This window comes from Pristis pectinata, chromosome 14, assembly GCF_009764475.1.
Source record: "Pristis pectinata isolate sPriPec2 chromosome 14, sPriPec2.1.pri, whole genome shotgun sequence".
NCBI classification, from domain to species: Eukaryota; Metazoa; Chordata; class Chondrichthyes; order Rhinopristiformes; family Pristidae; genus Pristis; species Pristis pectinata.
The window spans coordinates 28,954,850-28,973,594 of NC_067418.1; the positions used below are offsets into that span (position 1 = coordinate 28,954,850).

The 18,745-nt window shown below is 38.7% G+C and overlaps 1 protein-coding gene across 4 annotated transcripts in view; it reads right to left on the reverse strand.

Moving 5' to 3' along the window:
- Positions 1-1,389: 1,389 nt before the first annotated feature.
- Positions 1,390-18,745, reverse strand: part of tub (TUB bipartite transcription factor) — a 265,736-nt gene continuing 248,380 nt past the window's right edge. For all 4 annotated transcript variants that reach the window (XM_052029520.1, XM_052029521.1, XM_052029519.1 and 1 more), the window contains 3 exons: positions 15,999-16,097; positions 10,176-10,347; positions 1,390-8,244 (listed from right to left, as the gene is read on the reverse strand). In XM_052029520.1, coding sequence (XP_051885480.1) covers positions 8,111-8,244; positions 10,176-10,347; positions 15,999-16,097 — 405 coding nt within the window. In that variant the 3' untranslated portion in view covers positions 1,390-8,110. The remainder of the gene's footprint in view (positions 8,245-10,175; positions 10,348-15,998; positions 16,098-18,745) is intronic.

The window sequence follows — 18,745 nt, forward strand, 5'->3', positions numbered from 1 at the left end:
TAAGTATAACTACAGTACTTACTGTACTGTTATGATTTTTACTCACAGTTCTGTAACACTCCCATCGCAAAAATTCCGTAGAGTACGCATTGTAAAAAGAGTAACAACTTAACTGTATTATTTTGCTGGAATGATGCCTTAGCTTGCATTGAATTTGTCATAATGAGGGTAGTTATTGTTGGGTCTTAAGTTAACTCTGAATTACTCTTAATCTTTCAGTCTATTCCTACATTTCAGTAAGTGCAATTTAGTTGGAAAAGTAATTGGAAATAGAATGATTCCTGTCTCATCTCATTTAATGGTGCACCCAATAAAATGTGAATTAGCCATTGTTGAAAGTGCATCTTTTCAAAGGAAACAGATAACACTATTAATGAAAGGAAATAATGATTTGGAAAAAGTATATTAACATCATGTAGTTTAACACTGGCAGAAAGTGGGTCTATCAACTCCCTTTTCAGAATAAAAGGCAAACCCTCCTTCTCTATGGATTTTTACTTAATTATCCTACTAACTTCAAATTATCATGATTAGTTACATCTGGCATAAAACTACAGATTATTCTGGCATATTATTACAAAACTAATAAAAGATTTATGGTTCATTTCTTCACTTGTAAACATCAATACTGCTACTCATCATTTAGCGTTTTGACTGAAACTAACAGGGCAAATGTTCTATGGAATAAACAGAGAAAATGCTGGAGATTCTTGGCTGGTTTGGTAACATCATGCAAAAGAAAGCTAAGGTTCATCAACCTGAAACGTTAACTCTGTTTCTCTTCCACAAATGCTGTAATGTGCTGAGCATCACCAGCTTTGTTCTTATTTTTGATTTCCCCAGAATTTTCTTTTTTTATTTCAGAATTCCCCAGCAATTTCTGTTTTTCTTTCAAATTTCTCCAGCATTTTCTCTTTTTATTTCAGATTTTCAGTATCTGCAACCTTTTGCTTTTCAAGAATCCTCTGGAATTGCGTGGAATGTTAACTTAATATCCTATCCCATACTACTCACCACCGGCTTCAATGGAGAGCTATTGGGGTAGAGTGTAAAACTAACAGAAGTTGGGTTAAACTTACCTCCTTTTATTTCTATCAAATAGCTACAGTGCTTCTGGAAGCCAAAGGTTGCTATGATCGTGTTAAACTAGGTTTAAATTCATCCTTGATTGACACTCCTAAAGAAAGATTATTTGTCACTATTTGTACTCACCTCCACACATCCAGTTCCATTGACTTAATTGTGATTGTAGCTGTGGTTGCTAAACCTTTTATAATCTGGCAAAAAAATCTTATTTTTTCTACAATTCATGAAAAAAAACAATGGAAGATTGACTGGTGTATTTTGTATATAAACTTTAATGTAATCCATTAAAACAGCAATATTTTTGAAAGTTATTTATTTAAAAACTCCATTCAACAAGTAGGATCTTTACGTGACAAAGAACACTGTTGCTTATCTTTAACTTATAAGCAAAACTGGTCCCAATAAATGGTACTTAACTTCTTTAAACATGTTATTTAGGCAAATAAAATGGGACACTTCAGCAGTCCTACTAAATATGCAGTTGTACCCTGGTAGTGCAGACAGACTGCGAGAAGAAGCACGATGATAAAAATTACAACTGACTCAATAAAAAATGAAGCCAACTTTAAATGTACATCACACAATCAGAACACAAGTTGTTTTTATAATGAGTTTTACATAAAATGTTTTATGATATAACAATCAGGCCATGTCTTGTAGACCATAGCTAAATTAATCATAAGCCACGCACTCTGACAGGACAAAGCAGGAATCCTTCACTTGAGTGAGGTGTGCAACTACACGCATTGTTTCACCTTAAAGCTTTAGCACACTGTACAAAGTTATGATACGTAAGAATATCATGAAATTTATTGGAGTACATCAATCATTTGATTACTTAATAATTATAACATGAAATAAAACATCTGAATACATGATTTCCTTACATGAAAAAAACAGTGAATACAGCGGTAAATATTCCGTACATGTTAGCAGGTAGCAGCACATGTCTCACTGTGCATAAGCTGCACATGCAAAACAGACATTCATGCTTTGTTTTAGCTGTTGAACACCAATATCTTCCAAAACAAAGTCAGTGACTGATGAGTTCAATTTGTGAAAAAGGTATCACAACCATGAAGATATTAACTTCATTTGAGTGGGTTAAAAGAAATCTACCAAAATGACAGCATTCTATACTAAAATATTCAATATCCTATTTCTAAATCTTGCACTTTAAAAAGGCCATAAATTATTATTTATGAAGACCACAACTCCCAAATATATATTTTCATTTTGCAAATGAGCTCTCTAGCTCTACAGACAAATTAGCTACATTCAAAACCAACATTTCTCCTTGGTTTTGTTCCTGTGACATCTGCACTGATGAGGCTGCTACAAGCAAATGAAAAAAGGATAGAAATAGAATGGGTCAGAAACCTTTTGAGAGCATTCTGTATCTTTGACCTTTTCTGACCTATTGCAATACAAAGAACAAAAGGACTGAATTTGCAAACAGTCAGAAAGGACCAATTAAAATTAATATTAGGTGCTAACTGTGGCTGTATAGTTATAACCACCCATTTGAGTCAGAAGGTGTGCGTTCAAGTCTCACTCCAGAGGATTAAGCACAAAGGTTGCTACTGCGGGAATGATGCACTGTCAGACTTGCTTTCTTTAGATATGTGACCAAAGTAGGGTGAAGCAAGTGGGGATGTGGTTTGGGTGGTACATAATCAAAGCATTGACTTGTTGGGCAGATCATGTTTCTGCACTGTTAATGTTATGTTACAGGACTAGTAACTGCAGAGACAATCTACTGAATTTGACATAAAATTTACATAATGTGATAAGCAATGGGGTTTAATTTGGTGCTGCACTAAATCATCAGGGAGCTGGATCCCACCCCAGTTTCAACATAAGTAATTGAAGTTGTTGTCATGTGCAAAGTGGAATAAGTCTAAGCAATAGTTATATATGAAGTTTTTGTTTTATAATTTTGGTGCTCACATCATGACACCACAGAACAGTGAGCTTAGAACTTGATGGCATTGCACACACCTGACTTGATGGGATTTCTACTATTTATATCAAGCTTCTGGTTTGCATTAAGGGAGGACAGGAAAAATGTTGCAAATGGAGTTCTTGAAGGGATGCTTCATTTTGGCTGGGTAGAGAAAAAATCACAGCTGAACAAAGGAACATGGTAATTGCTTTCTCAGAGGAATCACGGGGAAATGTTGATGGAAGACTGAAGTATGGCTAGTGTTGTGCCCTTATTTAAGAAGGGTAGCAGGGATAAGCCAGGGAACCACAGGCCAATGAGCTTTGCATCAACAGTGGCAAAGTTATTGAAAAGGACTGAGAGACTGGATTTATTTGCATTTGGAAAGGCAAAGACTAATTAGGGATAGTCAGCATGGCTTTGTGCATGGCAACTCTCATCTTATGAATTTGAGTTTTTCTGAAGAGGTGACCAAGAGGATTGACAAGGGCGGGATGATAAACGTTGTCCACATGGACTTTAGCAGGGCTTTTGACATAGTCCCACTTGAGAGGCTGGTCTGGAAGGATTGAGCACATGGGATCCAAGGTGAGTTAGCCAGTTGGACGCAAAATTGGCTTGCTTGTAGGAGGTAGAGGGTTGTTTTTCAGATTGGAGGCCTGTGACTGTGTGTACCACAGGTATTGTTGCTGGGTCCTCTGTTGTTTGTCATATATATTACTGATTTGGATGAGAATGTAGGTGGCATGATTAGTAAGTTTGCAGATTACACCAAAATTGGTGGTATAATGGACAGTGAAAAAGGTTATTTAAGATTACAACAAAATTTAGATCAACTGGGAAAGTGAATGAGAGGGAAGTGCAATGTGATGCATTTTAGGAAGTTAAACCAGGGCGCAACATACACAGTGAATGTCAGTGAATGGGAAGTGTTGTTGCACACAGAGACCTAGGGGTAAAAGTACATACAGTAGTTCCCTGAAAGTGGCAACACAGATAGGTAGGATGGTGAAGAAGGCGTATGGCATGCTTGCCTTCATCAGCTGAAGCATTGAGTATAAGAGTTGGGATGTCATGTTAAAGCTGTACAAGACGCTGGTTAGGCTGCACTTGAAGTATTGTGTGCACCGCACTATGGGAAAGATGCGATTAAGCTGGAGAGGGTACAGAAAAGATTCACAAGGATGTTGCCTGGATTGAAGGGCTTGAGTTATAAGGAGAGATTGGATAGGCTGGGTCTGTTTTCCTTGGAACAAAGGAGGCTGAGATGTGACATGATAGAGATATATAACATTATGAGAGGAATGCATAGGGTAGATAGTCAGTGTCTGTTTACCACGATAGTGGTGTCTAAAACTAGAGGGAATAGGTTTAAGGTGAGAGGGAGATGTTTTAAAGGGATCTGAGGGGTAAATTTTTCACATACACATTGGTATCTGGTTTGAGCTGCCTCTTCTGGCAGAAGAAGTGGTGGAGGAAGGAACAGTAAGAACATTTAAGAGCTTTCGGGACAGGTACTTGAATGAGCAAGGCACAGAGGGACGTGAATTAATATAGGCAAGTGGGTTAAGTATAGCTAGTCATGATGGTCATCATAGATACAGTGGGCCAAAGGGCCTGTTTCTATGCTGTACAACTCTATAACTCTAAGCATCTAAGAAGTGCAGCAAAGAAATGTTGCCCTCTTTGGTAAACGAGGGTACCTCTTCAAATAAGACACACCTGAGCTGTTCACCAGTTGGCAGCTACCTGTGTGGCCGCATTTGCACACAAAGATTATACAGTTATTTTTTGCCTGCTCTATAAGTTCTCCCTGTAAAGGTATCCTGTAATCAGGGCTGAAATCAAGGCAAAAAACCACGAATGCCTTGGGATGAAGAAACAGATGAATTAGCTATTGTTGAGGAAGCCAATCACTAATTCAGGATGAAGTCATTGTGAAAGTGTTTCCCAATTCTTAAACCTGAAATTTATATCTACATAGTCTCCTGTGGGTATATTTGCCTGAACAATTTTTCTGAATTTTTTGTAAAAATAAAACTGCTGGAGGAACTCAGCAGGTGAGGCAGTACCTGCAGAGGCAGGTGAATAGTCGGCATTTCAGGTCCTAATGCAGGACCCAAAACATTGACCATCCCTCTGCTCCACAGATGCTGCTCGACCTGCTGAGTTCCTCCAGCAATTTGTATTTTTGCTCCAGATTTCAACATCTGCAGTCTCTTGTGTCTCCATTTGTCACATTTTTTGATTAGTTTTTTAAAATTCTGGTCAATGGCTTCTACATATTCAACATTGCAGCCATATAAGGAGTCGAACATTTTATGTATAATTGAAATAATGCTTCCCCTCTTCATCAATGGATTGTTTGTGACGTACTGTATTATAACCACATTCTTCCCCTTATTTCTTACAGAATTCAACCTGTTTGTTGTAGTGATGTTGATTTCACACATTTTCCAATGTCGCCCCGTTCATGTTTATATTCATATCTATGTTCATGTCTCAGCATGTTCAGTAAAAGGTAGAATACTACTCCACCATGAATTTAATAGCAAATTACAAATCCCTGTGGTCAAAACATTAAGCATTATTGTTGTGCAATTACTCAAAATGTTTGCACCGAATTGTTGGTCCAATAGAGATATTAATACATTTAAATTTCATGTTTTTTTTATTGCAGTTAAAGGAATCTGAAATGAACACAAATTTTGTCTCACAATATTACAGACTAGAATGACCAATGTCCAATTCTCTTACTTTAAAGACACTTTTAAACTTCTGACCTTGAAAACAAAGCCACCTCATTATTACCACAGTTCTCGATGATAACTCGTTTAATTTCCGAGTTCAATTTAAGCAAATAATGTGATACTTTTAAGAGATCAGCAACTGATGTAACAATGCACACCTCTCCCACCCACAGGTGCCTGCAAGCATGTCAGAACGTTACACTCTGCTCCCCAGCAAATTTTCTTCATAGATCCTCGATTCAGCGGATCAATAGACTAATCATAGAGGTCTCAAATTTCAGATTTAACAATACTGAGGAAATTATTTTGCTGGCAGAAAATTTTCCCAAGCAAAACACTATATTGCTAATACCAAACCAGGAGAAAAGTGAAAACTTGATAATTTCTTGAATTTTTCAGGATACTTAGAGGACAGAGCTTTGCACACCAAAAGACATACCATCACCTGTGGCAACAGATCCACATATTCATTGAGCGAGAGTTAATAAATACATAGAATTACAAAATAAAAGCCGAACATGTTGGAAACACTTAGTGGTTCAGGCAGCACCCATGTTAAATGAAACAGAGTTAACATTTCAAGTTGAAGACCCTTCATTGGAACTGGGAAAGACAGAAAATAAATTAGTTTCAAGTTGCGGGGAGGTGGGGCAAGGATGGATCAGACAAAGGCTGTGGTGTTAATAATGGCTTCATCAATGGCCTATCACCATTGCCTATCGTGGTGATCGGCCGTGCTGATGGGCCTTTGATGAAGCCATTATTAACTTACCACAGCCTTTGTCCGATCGTGGTGATAGGCCGTTGACGAAGCCACAATTAATTTAACTTTCAGGGATATTGCTGTTGCCCATTCCTCACTCACCCTCCCGAAAATCTAAAACCAACTTTTTCCTAGTTCTGATGAAGTGATAATGATAACTGCTTCTCTTTTCGTTGATGCTGCCTAACTTGCTGAGCATTTCCAGCATGTTCTGTTTTTATTTCAGATTTCCAGCTTTTGCAGTTATGTTACTTTCATAGAATTCTGTAGATCATTCAGCATAGAAACAGGCCATTTGGTCCATGCTTCTCATGAACTTCCATCTGTCTGACTTATGACCTTATAACTTATTTCTTTCTCCTTCATGATCTCCCTGAAATCCAGCCACACTAGTCATCTTATAACCTTCTTGTGATTTGATTTCCACAATCTAACATTAACTTTAATCTGTATTAATAATCGGTATGTTGTAGCACTAGAATTCAGCACTTTGGCCCTGCATTCACCTGAACACACATGGAAATTTGTGAATATCATCACTTGTGAATTTTATCTACTTTCAGATTTATTTGATTGAAGAATTGAGCCCTTATGAAATATAATGTGTAATCCGAACCAGCTTTGCAATTCTTTATTTCATTCAGAACTACAGTTATATTAAGTATAACAGATTCTCAACATCTTTTATTTGTTTATATTTTCTGTATCATTACTATTGTAGTATTCATTTGCCCCCCACCAGGGAACAAGACACTTCCATTTTCAAGTGTCAGCACCAAGAATGCACGTATAACAAACAGCATAATTAAATTCAAAGTCTCTCTCTCTCCCCCCTGCCTCAATCTCAATATGAGTAGAGCAATTCCTCATTCCCAATTATGCTATAATTTAAATAAGATCAAGCCAAAAGAGACAAAAAGCAGACAATAAATTAAAAGGCATGTAGAAGTTAATGAGAATAATTTAAAACTGTTTAACTCTTAAAATGAGTCCTGATGTTTAACATCTTTCATCACCTGAAATAAAATTATTACTGCACTGAATCAGCAGACATGACACACATTTCTGACCAATTCGAAAAGAACGATCTGAATAGGTTTCAGAAATGACATAAAGGTTAGTACTTGAAAGGCTAACGTGCTGAACTTTCTCTCCTGGTCTGACTCAACACCCTTGGGATTTTATAGCTGCCTTTTCACATCATAAGTTTTTTTTTCCTTTTTTTTTCTTTTTAAGACAATGTTCCATTTCAAAGATCCAGGCAAAATCGCTGTCAGTGTTTAAAAATGACCCAGATGGAGTAAGGAGAGAGCTGTACCTGCTTTTAAAAAATTAAAAAAAACAAAGCAGCTCCACATTTCATTAAAATATTTAAAATGGGATCCAAAAATCGGATTTAGGACCTTGATGTAATTTCAGTCATCTTGTAGAGTTACATAGAAATGTATGATACTGAAGATGAATCATATCTTACTGTGATTTGCAACCAAGATGTAGAAGCAAAGCAAGTAAGTTTCTCCTTGAAGCATATATGCCACACTGAAGAAGGAACTTCCATTGCCCCATTTATTCACAAGCTAGCTTGCTATCGAAGCTTGAGAGAGCAATTGCAAATGCTTGCAGTGCACACATTGGGTAGTTGTAATCCATGGTAAAGACGTCTTCTGCCACTCGGCCGAACTGCATCACTATATAATCCGCTAAAAAAAAACAAGCATATCAAACAATTGGTTATTGCAAGACTAAATTCTTTTCAATTTGCACTGTGAAGTGCTACCAATCACTTATATTTGTGCTGCCATCCTCTACAGGTCATTGTGCACCTCTGCTGACAGCAAGCTTACAGAGAATGATGAATACCTGGCAGAGTTACAAGACTGTAGTCTAATCACAGAGTTCGATGGTATAATAAACCATGGGAGCATAGCTACAGGACTTTATTAAAAATTTCAAAACCTTTGACAGATTACAACCTAGAATTCATTTCTAGATGTTTGTTAGCTGTCAAAACCTACACTGTTTTCTTTATTCGACAAGTTTTAATTGGTTTTGAAATCTGTTCATGCTATTAATCGACAGTGTATAACTTAATATGCTTTGATGATCACAGAGGGAGACTGAATATCTTCTGTCAAACATACTAAAGAATAAATTAATGTAATTCTGCGTCCTGCAGCACAGTATCTGAGGAAATAACCTGTTCATTGTAAAAGTAGAGCTCAAGGATCACAGCCTTGGAAGAGGATAGTCATCTAGCAGTGAGAAAAGCAGAAATTTCTTTCCTCTGATGATTTTGAATCTTTGGAATTCTCAGTTCTAGGGTTGCAGAGATTCTATTGTTCACCATACTCATGAATGAGATCAATAGATCATTGGATAATAAGGGAATCTAATTTGGGATAGATCTTACCAAATGGCAGAACAGCTCAAAAAGCTGAATCGTCTACTTCCCCTTCTATTTTATGAAGCTATTATTGACATCTTAATTTATTCCAAATGTTTGCCTATGTGAAAGCCCTAGCTCTTTGGGTATTACTCTCCACTCAGGTGGAAGCAAAACATTCCATGGAACTACATGGGAAAGGCCAGGAAGTTATCTTGACTAATATTTATCCTCAATCAGTATCGTCAAAAGAGACCGGTGAGCTGGATATCTCACCATTTTTGTGGGATTTTGCTGTGTGAATGTTGCTTATATATGCAACAGCATCCTCCCTTTGAAAGCTATTCATTGGCCAAGAAAGACAGCAGGATGTCCTGAGTGTCTTAAAGCTGTAAATATAATTTCTGTTATATTGGTTTTATTCTTAATGATGGTGGGAAGTGTGCATGGATAATAACAGCAACTGCTGGAGACATTTCTGTCGCTTTTAATCTAGACTGAAAATCAATCTAGGAGATATGGAATGCAGCAACTTGCATCTATAGCTCTGCTAAACTTCATGGTATCAGAACAATGGCAGGTGCACACAACTGAGTTTGGCAGCTGAAGAGCTTCCATTTATCATTGACAGGCCAGGAGGGATGGGCAAGAACTTCAAAGAAAAAGCTCCCAGGTAGGTAATGAACACAGCTCTCTGCAGGTTCTCAAAAGATCTCACAATTTCTATTTGAGTTTGTTCAGTGGACGGTCCAGAGTAAAGTCAAAGCTATCTGGGCCCAAATATATTTGGGACCATTCTGATGGACTTAAAACTATGGCAAGTCTGTGCTGATGGCGGTAGCAATTACTTTTTCTGTATATCAGTGATATCGAGAATTTTGGATCTCTTCTGTAATCAAACTTAATATCAATCTTATTTCATATCACTTGATGTTCAGTAATATTTCCTCCCTTATTATTCATGTAATTTAATGCACACTTTTATCATTGTTGGCAAAGTGCACAAGTCAATCATGCTATAAATTCAATGTTTAAGGTGGAGGCACAGATGCTGGTAATGGAAATTGAGTACCTGAAGGAAGGGAATAACGTGCTTAATAAAATGTAAATGTTCATTGTAAAAACAATGACTTTTCAAGATTAATGCAATGTTTAATCCTTCATACTGGAGTATAGATCCACAGGTCCCATCTTGTACAGTGCTCAAGTGGCCATTTATTGTAATTATCTCTTAAAGTTTCTACTTACGGTCATTATCATGAATAATTTGGAAATTCTTCACAGAAGCCTGTGTAACTCGACCATGAAAATTAAGGACATAGGATTGTGTGTCATCATTCCATACTGGGGTTTTGTTGTGTAGCTCAATTACACTTTCTGTGTTTTTGTTCTGCCAACGTGCCAGCAAGGTTTCATGCTCCTTGATCAAAAAGAGAAAGTGCCATTAGTTGGTAATGTTTTGCAGTAAAGGCTGGTTCAAGAATCTGAAATAAAGTCAATCATTGATGAGTGAACAGATTTAACATCAGCAACAACATCTGGGCTATGGATGGTGAAGGAAACTGATTTTTGGCATCCATGATTTTCAAAGTATTCCTCTCAGAAGAATTTAAAGGCAGCACTTTCTTACAATATTTTATTCCAAATAGCATGTGACAATGCTCAATCACCCCAACATCATCACCCACCACCCCTGCAGCCAGCACCAGATGTTAAAGGGGGAATAAAATAAAATAACATGGACAATAAATGGATGAGTGTTATGAATAGATGGGATCATTGATATTGTTCTAACCACAGGAAATCTATCACGGCAGTTTCTTCATTAAACTAGTTTTAATCAAATAGATTTTGGAATATTGATCAACATCTTATGGATAAGACTAGATCTCAGGGGAAAGTGCTAAGTTGGGGAAAGGCTAATTACAACAGTGTCAGGCAGTGGCTGGGGGAGTAGACTGGGAGCAGCTGTTATTGGGTAAGTCCACATCTGACATGCGGGAGTAGTTTACAGGCCACCTGGTCTGAATTCAGGACCAACATGTTCCTGTGAAGAAGAAAGACAAGGGTTGCAAGGTTCGGGAACCTTAGATGATGAGAGATGTTACAAATTTAGTCAAAAAGCTTAAGTAAATGTAAGATTTAGAAGCTGAAATTGGACAGGGCCTTTGAGGAATATAACAGGAGAGACCTTAAACAGGGAATCAGGAGGGCTAAAAGGGGCTATGAAATGTCCTTCGTGAGTAGGATTAAAGAGAATCCCAAGCATTTTATACATACATTACAGACACATGAAGAGGCAGGGAATTGAGGTACAACCATGTGCTGTTTAAATTGGCATAGTCAGCGCAGACTTCATTGACTGAAGGGCCTGTTCCTGTGCTGTACTGTTCTATGTTCTATGTTCCTGGCAGCAGCCAACATTTTACTAATTGGAATTTGGAATTGGAATTGGTTTATTATTGTCACTTGTACATGAGGTACAGTGAAAAACTTGTCTTGCATACTGTTCATTACACATCAATTCATTACACAGTGCATTGAGGTAGTACAAGGTAAAACAATACAGAATGCAGAGTAAAGTGTTACAGCTACAGAGAAAGTACAGTGCAGGTAGACAATAAGGTGCAAGGTCATAACGAGGTAGACTGTGAGGGCAAGAGTCCATCTTATCGCAGTAGAGAACCATTCAATAGTCTTATAACAGTGGGATAGAAGCTGTCCTTGAGCCTGGTGGTACGCGCTTTCAGGCTTTTGTATCTTCTGCCTGATGGGAGAGGGGAGAAGAGAGAATGACCCAGGTGGGTAGGGTCTTTAATTATGCTGGCTGGTTTACCGAAGCAGCGAGAGGTATAGACAGAGTCCATGGAGGGGAGGCTGGTTTCCATGATGTGCTGAGCTGTGTCGACAGCTCTCTGCAGCTTCTTGCAGTCCTGGGCAGAGCAGTTGCCATACCAAGCCGTGATGAATCTAGATAGGATGCTTTCTATGATGCATCAATAAAAGTTGGTGAGCGTCAAAGGGGACATGCCAAATTCCTTCAGCGTCCTGAGGAAGTAGAGGCGCTGGTGGGCTTCCTTGGCTGTGGCATCTACGTAGTTGGACCAGGACAGGCTATTGGTGATGTTCAGTCCTAGGAACTTGAAGTTCTCATCTCTCTCGACCTCAGCACCATTGATGTATACCCCCCTTCCTGAAGTCAATGACCAGCTCTTTTGTTTTGCTGACATTGAGGGAAAGGTTGTTGTCATGACACCATGTCACTAAGCTCTCTATCTCCTTCCTGTACTCTGACTCATCATTATTTGAGATATGGCCCACTACAGTGGTATCATCTGCAAACTTGTAAATGGAGTTACTATACCTACAAAATCATAAGGTCTAATAGCTGGTTTACTTGAAAGAATTTGACAAGCTATCTCATAGACAGGTTTGCATGATTTGCTAAGATTAGCAAATTGACGGCTTCTCATTGAATCATCAAATTTTAAATGACTGCTTTAAGACTAGAGAAGCATTAAGACATTTGTGCTGTGTTTTGGTGTGGGGAGCTGAAGGCACAAGCCCCAGGTTACTGCCCAAGCTCAGCCAACAATTTCCTGGATCTGCCCTGCCACAGAACTCTTCGTGGAGTCAAATGACAGAGCAGGAGTTTACTGAGATTCTGAGGGAATACTCTTTCATCCAATGCCAATCCAGGAGCTCGCTCATTTGAACAGGAATTGTCGTACTTTAGGGAGAAAGGTGAGCAAGTTTTTAATTATCTGTGCTATGTTTACTTTTTAATTACTTGAAGATGTTTTAAGTATGTTAGTTGTCTATTAATTTTACTTATTTCATTTTTACATGTTTTGGATGTCATAGACATTCCGTCTAGACATTCAGCAACACTGAGCCCTGAGCCAGATTTTGTTTAATGACCAATATTCTGAATGGGAATGTTGGCATTTAGCAGTTTAAATGACTGTAATCCAGGATTTTCATGCATGCCCTATGAAATTCACAAATCCTGTATTGGTGACAGATTTGGAACATTGAACTTTCAGTTTGGTCTGCCACCGGACTCTCTGGCTTTGCTGAGATCCTTCTTTGTGCGCCATGGGAGGGGCATCTCAGATTCTGCTCCAGGTAAGCACTGGCACAGGACCCAAGACCTCAATGATTTCTATGGGCATTGTACAACTGTTGCTTACGAAGCAAATTTCTTTTCTAAAAAAGAAGTTTCTTAATGCTTTTATTCTACTTGAAAGTATTTCACATTGCTTATGTTTTATTTCTTAAATAATATTTAAACCAGTTTTTGATTTTTAGGTAAATAATTTTTAAATATTTTGATCTTTTTACTTCCAGTTTTAATAGTCTTTAAATATCTCAGTATGCCACCTGGGGATAAGCCTTTGCAGCTGCCAAAACTTTTGGGGTGGTGGGCGGTGGGGGTTCCTCTGTGCGCTGATGAAGATCCTGCCGCCTCTCACATCCAACATGATGTAACAGGCTATCACCCCTCAGTTTCTTACATCTCCCCCCTCCCCCACCTTCCCCCCTCACCTGAACTCACCTATCACCTGCCTGCATGTACTCCTCCCCCTCCCCTGCCCTTATTATTCTGGCTTCTGCCCTCTTCCTTTCCAGTCCTGATGAAGGGTCTCGACTCGAAATGTCGACTGTTTATTTCTCTCCGCAGATGCTGCCTGACCTGCTGAGTTCCTCCTACATTTTGTGTGTATTACTCACACCATGTTAGTTGTCCAGGATGCTTCAGGTCAGCAAGATAGCCTTCTGCATCTGGACCAGGTAAGTCCAGAAGGAGAGCTGGCTAGCAAGATCCTGCTTATTGAAAACGTTGACAGGTTTGATAGTTCGGGCAGCACAGTGGTGTAGCTAGTAGAGCAGCTGCCTCACAGCGCCAGATACCCAGCTCAATTTTGACCTTGGGTGCTATCTGTCTGGAGTTTGCATGTTCTCCCTGTGACAGTGTGGGTTTCCCCCAGGTGCTCTGGTTTGCTCCCACATCCCAAAGACGTGCAGATTTGTAGGTTAATTGGCCACTGTAAATTGCCTCTAGTGTATAATGAGTGATAGCATCCGGGGGAAGTTAACGAACTGTGGTGAGAATAAAAATGGGATTAATGTAGGATTAGTATAAATAGGTGGTTGATGGTTGGCACAGATGGAGGGCCCATAACTATGGCTCTATAACTAGTTGACAAAGCTGGGACATAGCTTTGCCAGTCAAAGGCTTCCAGAGGGATTCAAGTGGTGAGGTTTGCTCTGGCCCAGCTATATCACTGCATTGTGTCGTTCGAGGACCTGCCATTGCTCAAGGTCTTCCTGCTTTGTCAGAGACCATCTGGGCTAACAAGATTTAAAGAGGTAAATTTGGGAAGATGGAGAATATAGGCGGTGGGCTCCACTCAGGAAAATTCAGACCACTGCCTGACTCGCTACTCAGTGCTGATGAAGGCATCTTCTCCAATAACAAGAAGCTAATTAGCTGATATAATAAGCAAAAGCAAATTTGTTCCTGATGGATGAAACCTTAATGGAGGTAAACAGAACAGTGACACATTTAAGAGATGTTCTGTATTTAGCAGGATTAACACAATCCATTTTACTGAGTCACCATTGGACCTGATATGCTAATTAAAAAAAATGTTTCCCTCTAGCTGAATAAAAATTTAATGATTCACAGTTAGCATAGAATTTCCCTTATCTGTGGTATTTTATTTCTTTTCAAGCACTAATAGTAACAGCTTGCTCATAAAAAGTGCTTGCAATTGGCACTAGTTCAGAGCCTCCTGGGACAAAATGCAGTTTCGCTGCATATGTTATTTTTGCCTTGGACCTTGTTACAAAAATAATTACATCTCCCAGCTCGCAACCAATGCCGTTACTTGTCCCTTAATGAAAATATTTCACATAATCACGGTGTATCCAAGCTGCTAAAACAATTGTAGAACTGACAACTACTGTAACAAAATCACGTGCACGCACCATAGTAAACGTCAGATCTGCAGGTTTTCCTGGAGGTTTGATCATGTGACATCTGATTCCCTGCACAAGCTATGGTCAGGTTGTCCAGTTTATGCACTTACAAAAGGTCTGATCTCTTGCTTTATCTCTTTGGACTCTGGCTTGGACTCAGCATTTGAGTGAAGGTGACAACTCTGAAATGGGACCCTCAGGCAGATCGCTCTGTACTTGAACTTTACACATTAAGCTACCTGCACCGAATGAACTGAGAGATAGCACAAGAGGCAGCTGTTTGAGGCACTTCACGCACATCTCAAGGCAGTTCAGAAGCATCACTTGTGCACCATTCTGGGCTTCAGATCAATAAAGGAATGTTTTACAGAATGAAAGAAACTGCAGCACAGGAGGCCACTTGCTACATATGAAGTTATTATATGACCCCATTCCCTCCCATATCCTCTATTCCAATCCATATCCGTTTTTTTTTAAGTATGATGCCATCACTTCTGCCTCATTGTTACTTTTGATGAAGGATCCCTTGATCTAATAACCCTCAGTGCAAAAGCCTCTTTCTCCCATACCCCTTGATTCTTCCATTGAAAATCTTTAATCTCTTCCTCCTTCTTCCCTACCTGTTCCATAACCCCACATTCCAGTGTTAAAACTTACACAGTTGCTACTCATGTAGTTTTAGACTAGATAGCCCAGAGTTGGAATGGTCTGCATACTTCTCTGATGCAAACCAAACAACACTGCTGCCTTTAAAATGTCTATTTTTCTATTTGCCTCTCTGTTTCTTGCTCTAATGCTATTAAATACTAGAGCTGTGGGAGCTTTTGAATATTAGCAAAGCAAACCATACCATGGAAATCAAACCATCCTTCCCCAAGCTTGTTTGGTTGCAATCTTAGCAAAACTTAGTAATGCTGTGGGTAGACTTGTTGTTCACCCTGGTATACGAGTCACACTTCTGGCTCTGTAACTAAGGCAAACTCTGCAGAAAGTTCATAGACGTTTACTGAACCACCCTCCTTTTATGAAAGTAGGCCTCACTCATCATGACCTTAAAATGGCACCTGTTGATGTTGTGCAACTTACATTGCGAGGCCTAATAGAAACTCTTTCATGATCCATATTCATGCCTGGAATGATTACACTCATCTTCCGAGGTCCCTTGAAACCCAGAACATTTGTTTCCTAAGGGGAAGAATAGAAAGATTCATTTTTTTTAATATCAAGGTCGTTTAGATTTGAACAACCATTACAAAAGCAGAAAGCAGGTCGTTGTGAAGTTCCCATCAATCGACTTTAATAGATGAATAGCTCTTTTCAGCTACTCATTAAGTAAGAAAAACTTTGCAGACAATGGCTGTGATTTTCATGCTGGTGGTAAATGGAAGAAATATTAGCATGCAACTGTTGCTAAGAAACATGGAAATGATGGGTCAAGGCAATCAATAAGAGGCCAAGTCAATAGGAAAAGCTGATAGAGAGCAAAATCAGCTCACCATCCAGTTCTGCTTTTCATACTGAATTTAGAAAAAAACGTCTGGAGAAGCTCATCACAAAATGGCTTGTCCATTGTTCGGGTCTCTCTCGTGCAAGTCATGGGAATTGTGTCCATATAAACACTACTACACAATTAAATACTGTTGTTGTGCATAATAACTTGTTCCATGATTGCATATTTCAGTTTACCAAATTAAGAAATATCCTAATTTTAGATACTTAGTTCTGTAAGCCCACTTTTATCTTCTCTGGGAATGGGCCTTGGAGGTAGTGGTGATAATGGTGCCAGCTGTGGGAGATCAATTAACATTTAAATCCTTATACTTTGAACACCAGCAAGGAGCCAAATCCAGTTTCATGAGTTGACAGCAGAAAGTTTCTGATTTCTGCCATGGTGTGGACGTGAAAGAGTGTTCTAACAGAGAGGCAAGGCAGTTGCCAGAAAACCTATTAAGATGTGAGGATTTGCACTTGCAGTGAAATAAGTGAAGTTCAGTAAACAGCAGGAGTAGGCCAGTGGGCACCTTGCATCTACTCTGCCATTTACTAACATCATGACAGATTGAATCTCTTTCACCCTCCTCCCATACCCCTTGACTCCCTTGTAGTTTATTTTACATCCCATGTCAATAGATGCATGTAAGCAAACCATCTTATGATAGTCACATTCAGAATGTATCAACCTCAAAATCAATGTAAAAAATGGAATTAAACTCTCGATGTACAATAACTGTTAATTACTAAATGTATGCAGGTTTTCAATTTCCAATTATCTATGTTTAGCTTCTTTAAGTAAAATATTTGAAAAGAAAGCAACAAGGTACTTGATAACTCGCCTGTTAGTACTACTGTAAAATCCAACCTAACTTTACTCATCAAAGCCAAATTCTTCAGACAGCTGATCTTGTATCAGTTGTCACAGGCAGCAGCCTTCCATTAAAGGATCACAGAAATCTCCAGCACAGAAAGAGGCCAATTTGCGAACAACCTCAACTCTTTACCTGAACAATCTGAGATTAATCCTATTTCCCTGCTGTGTGTCAATATCTCTTTATCTGAGCTTGAAATATTTTATTTTTCTTTGAAAGTTCTGTTGGTCTCTATATTAATTTTAAGCAAACTATTTCATGGTCCGAATATTTTTTGCTGAAACGATTACTCTTAATCTTTCTTCTCACTTTCTTGGTGATTCTCTTAAATAGATAATCCCTTATTTTCCATATTAAGATAAGTCATCCAAGAAATTCAATCAAGTATTGATAGATTTGAAGCAGAAAAATCAACTGCAGTATGTGATCAGCACTGTTGTGCAAATTGTGAAACTACACTGGAGTTCTCAGTCTGGTGTTGCACTGATGCACAGATAACAGTGACATCAAATGGCATGCAAAGCATATATGATCATGCTGCTATAGGATTGGAGGGCACTTATGTTGAATAAACCTTGTGGATTTGAATGGAACCATGAATCTTAACATGAGATTGTAAGTTAAGGGACAGTTCTCACCAAGTTGCTGTTGGTGACATGACCATAGGTGCTTCTCCATTGGATGTTTCCTCATGTTCTGGGTGAGATCTTTTTACATTGAGGTCTCACTGAACTGAAGCATTAATCTCCTTTTATCCTAACCTGGTCCAGCTGAAACCATCCCTGTATCTCAAAGCTCCTCTCAGCATGACAGATGAATGTATATCTGTTGGGTTTTGTGTCCCCCTCAGAATGGCAAGTCCAAAACTGCAAACAATCTCTTCACCTTGGCCCAGCCAATAAGAAGGTCATTATTTCTTTTCTTCTCCACTTAAAGCCCATGTTTAAAATGTATAAAATGCCACCCCACCAGCCTTTCTTTTAATTCAGGCTTCAGCTACTTTAATACTTATAGGGTATTTTGAATTTTTTATTTCAAAACTTTCCGTGTCCTTCCATTGACGGTATTCTCAAATCCTTGCTTTACCTGACATGTAACCACACTAATTTGTACTTGCTACCTGTTTGACAATGCCAAAACCTGCTTCCCAAGTCTCCCATATTTGTACCAATAACAAATGTCAAGATAGTGTTCCTTATACAGAAGTGCAAAATGCCTGTATCCATACCGAGAACAAAAGTGGATCTTACACAGGCTGCTGAGTAACATCGTATTTCACACTCTTCAATCTGAGTAGTACCCACCTTCACTTCTTATGATTTGAAATAAAAATAAAGAAAGTAAAGATGATCTTAATTCCACTTAATGTAGGGATTGTCAGGTGGAAGCAACAAGGGGTCAACAAAGCTGAAAGTTTTCTCCTAAAGAATGAAAAACTTGTCTTCCAGTGGTCACTCCAAACAAACT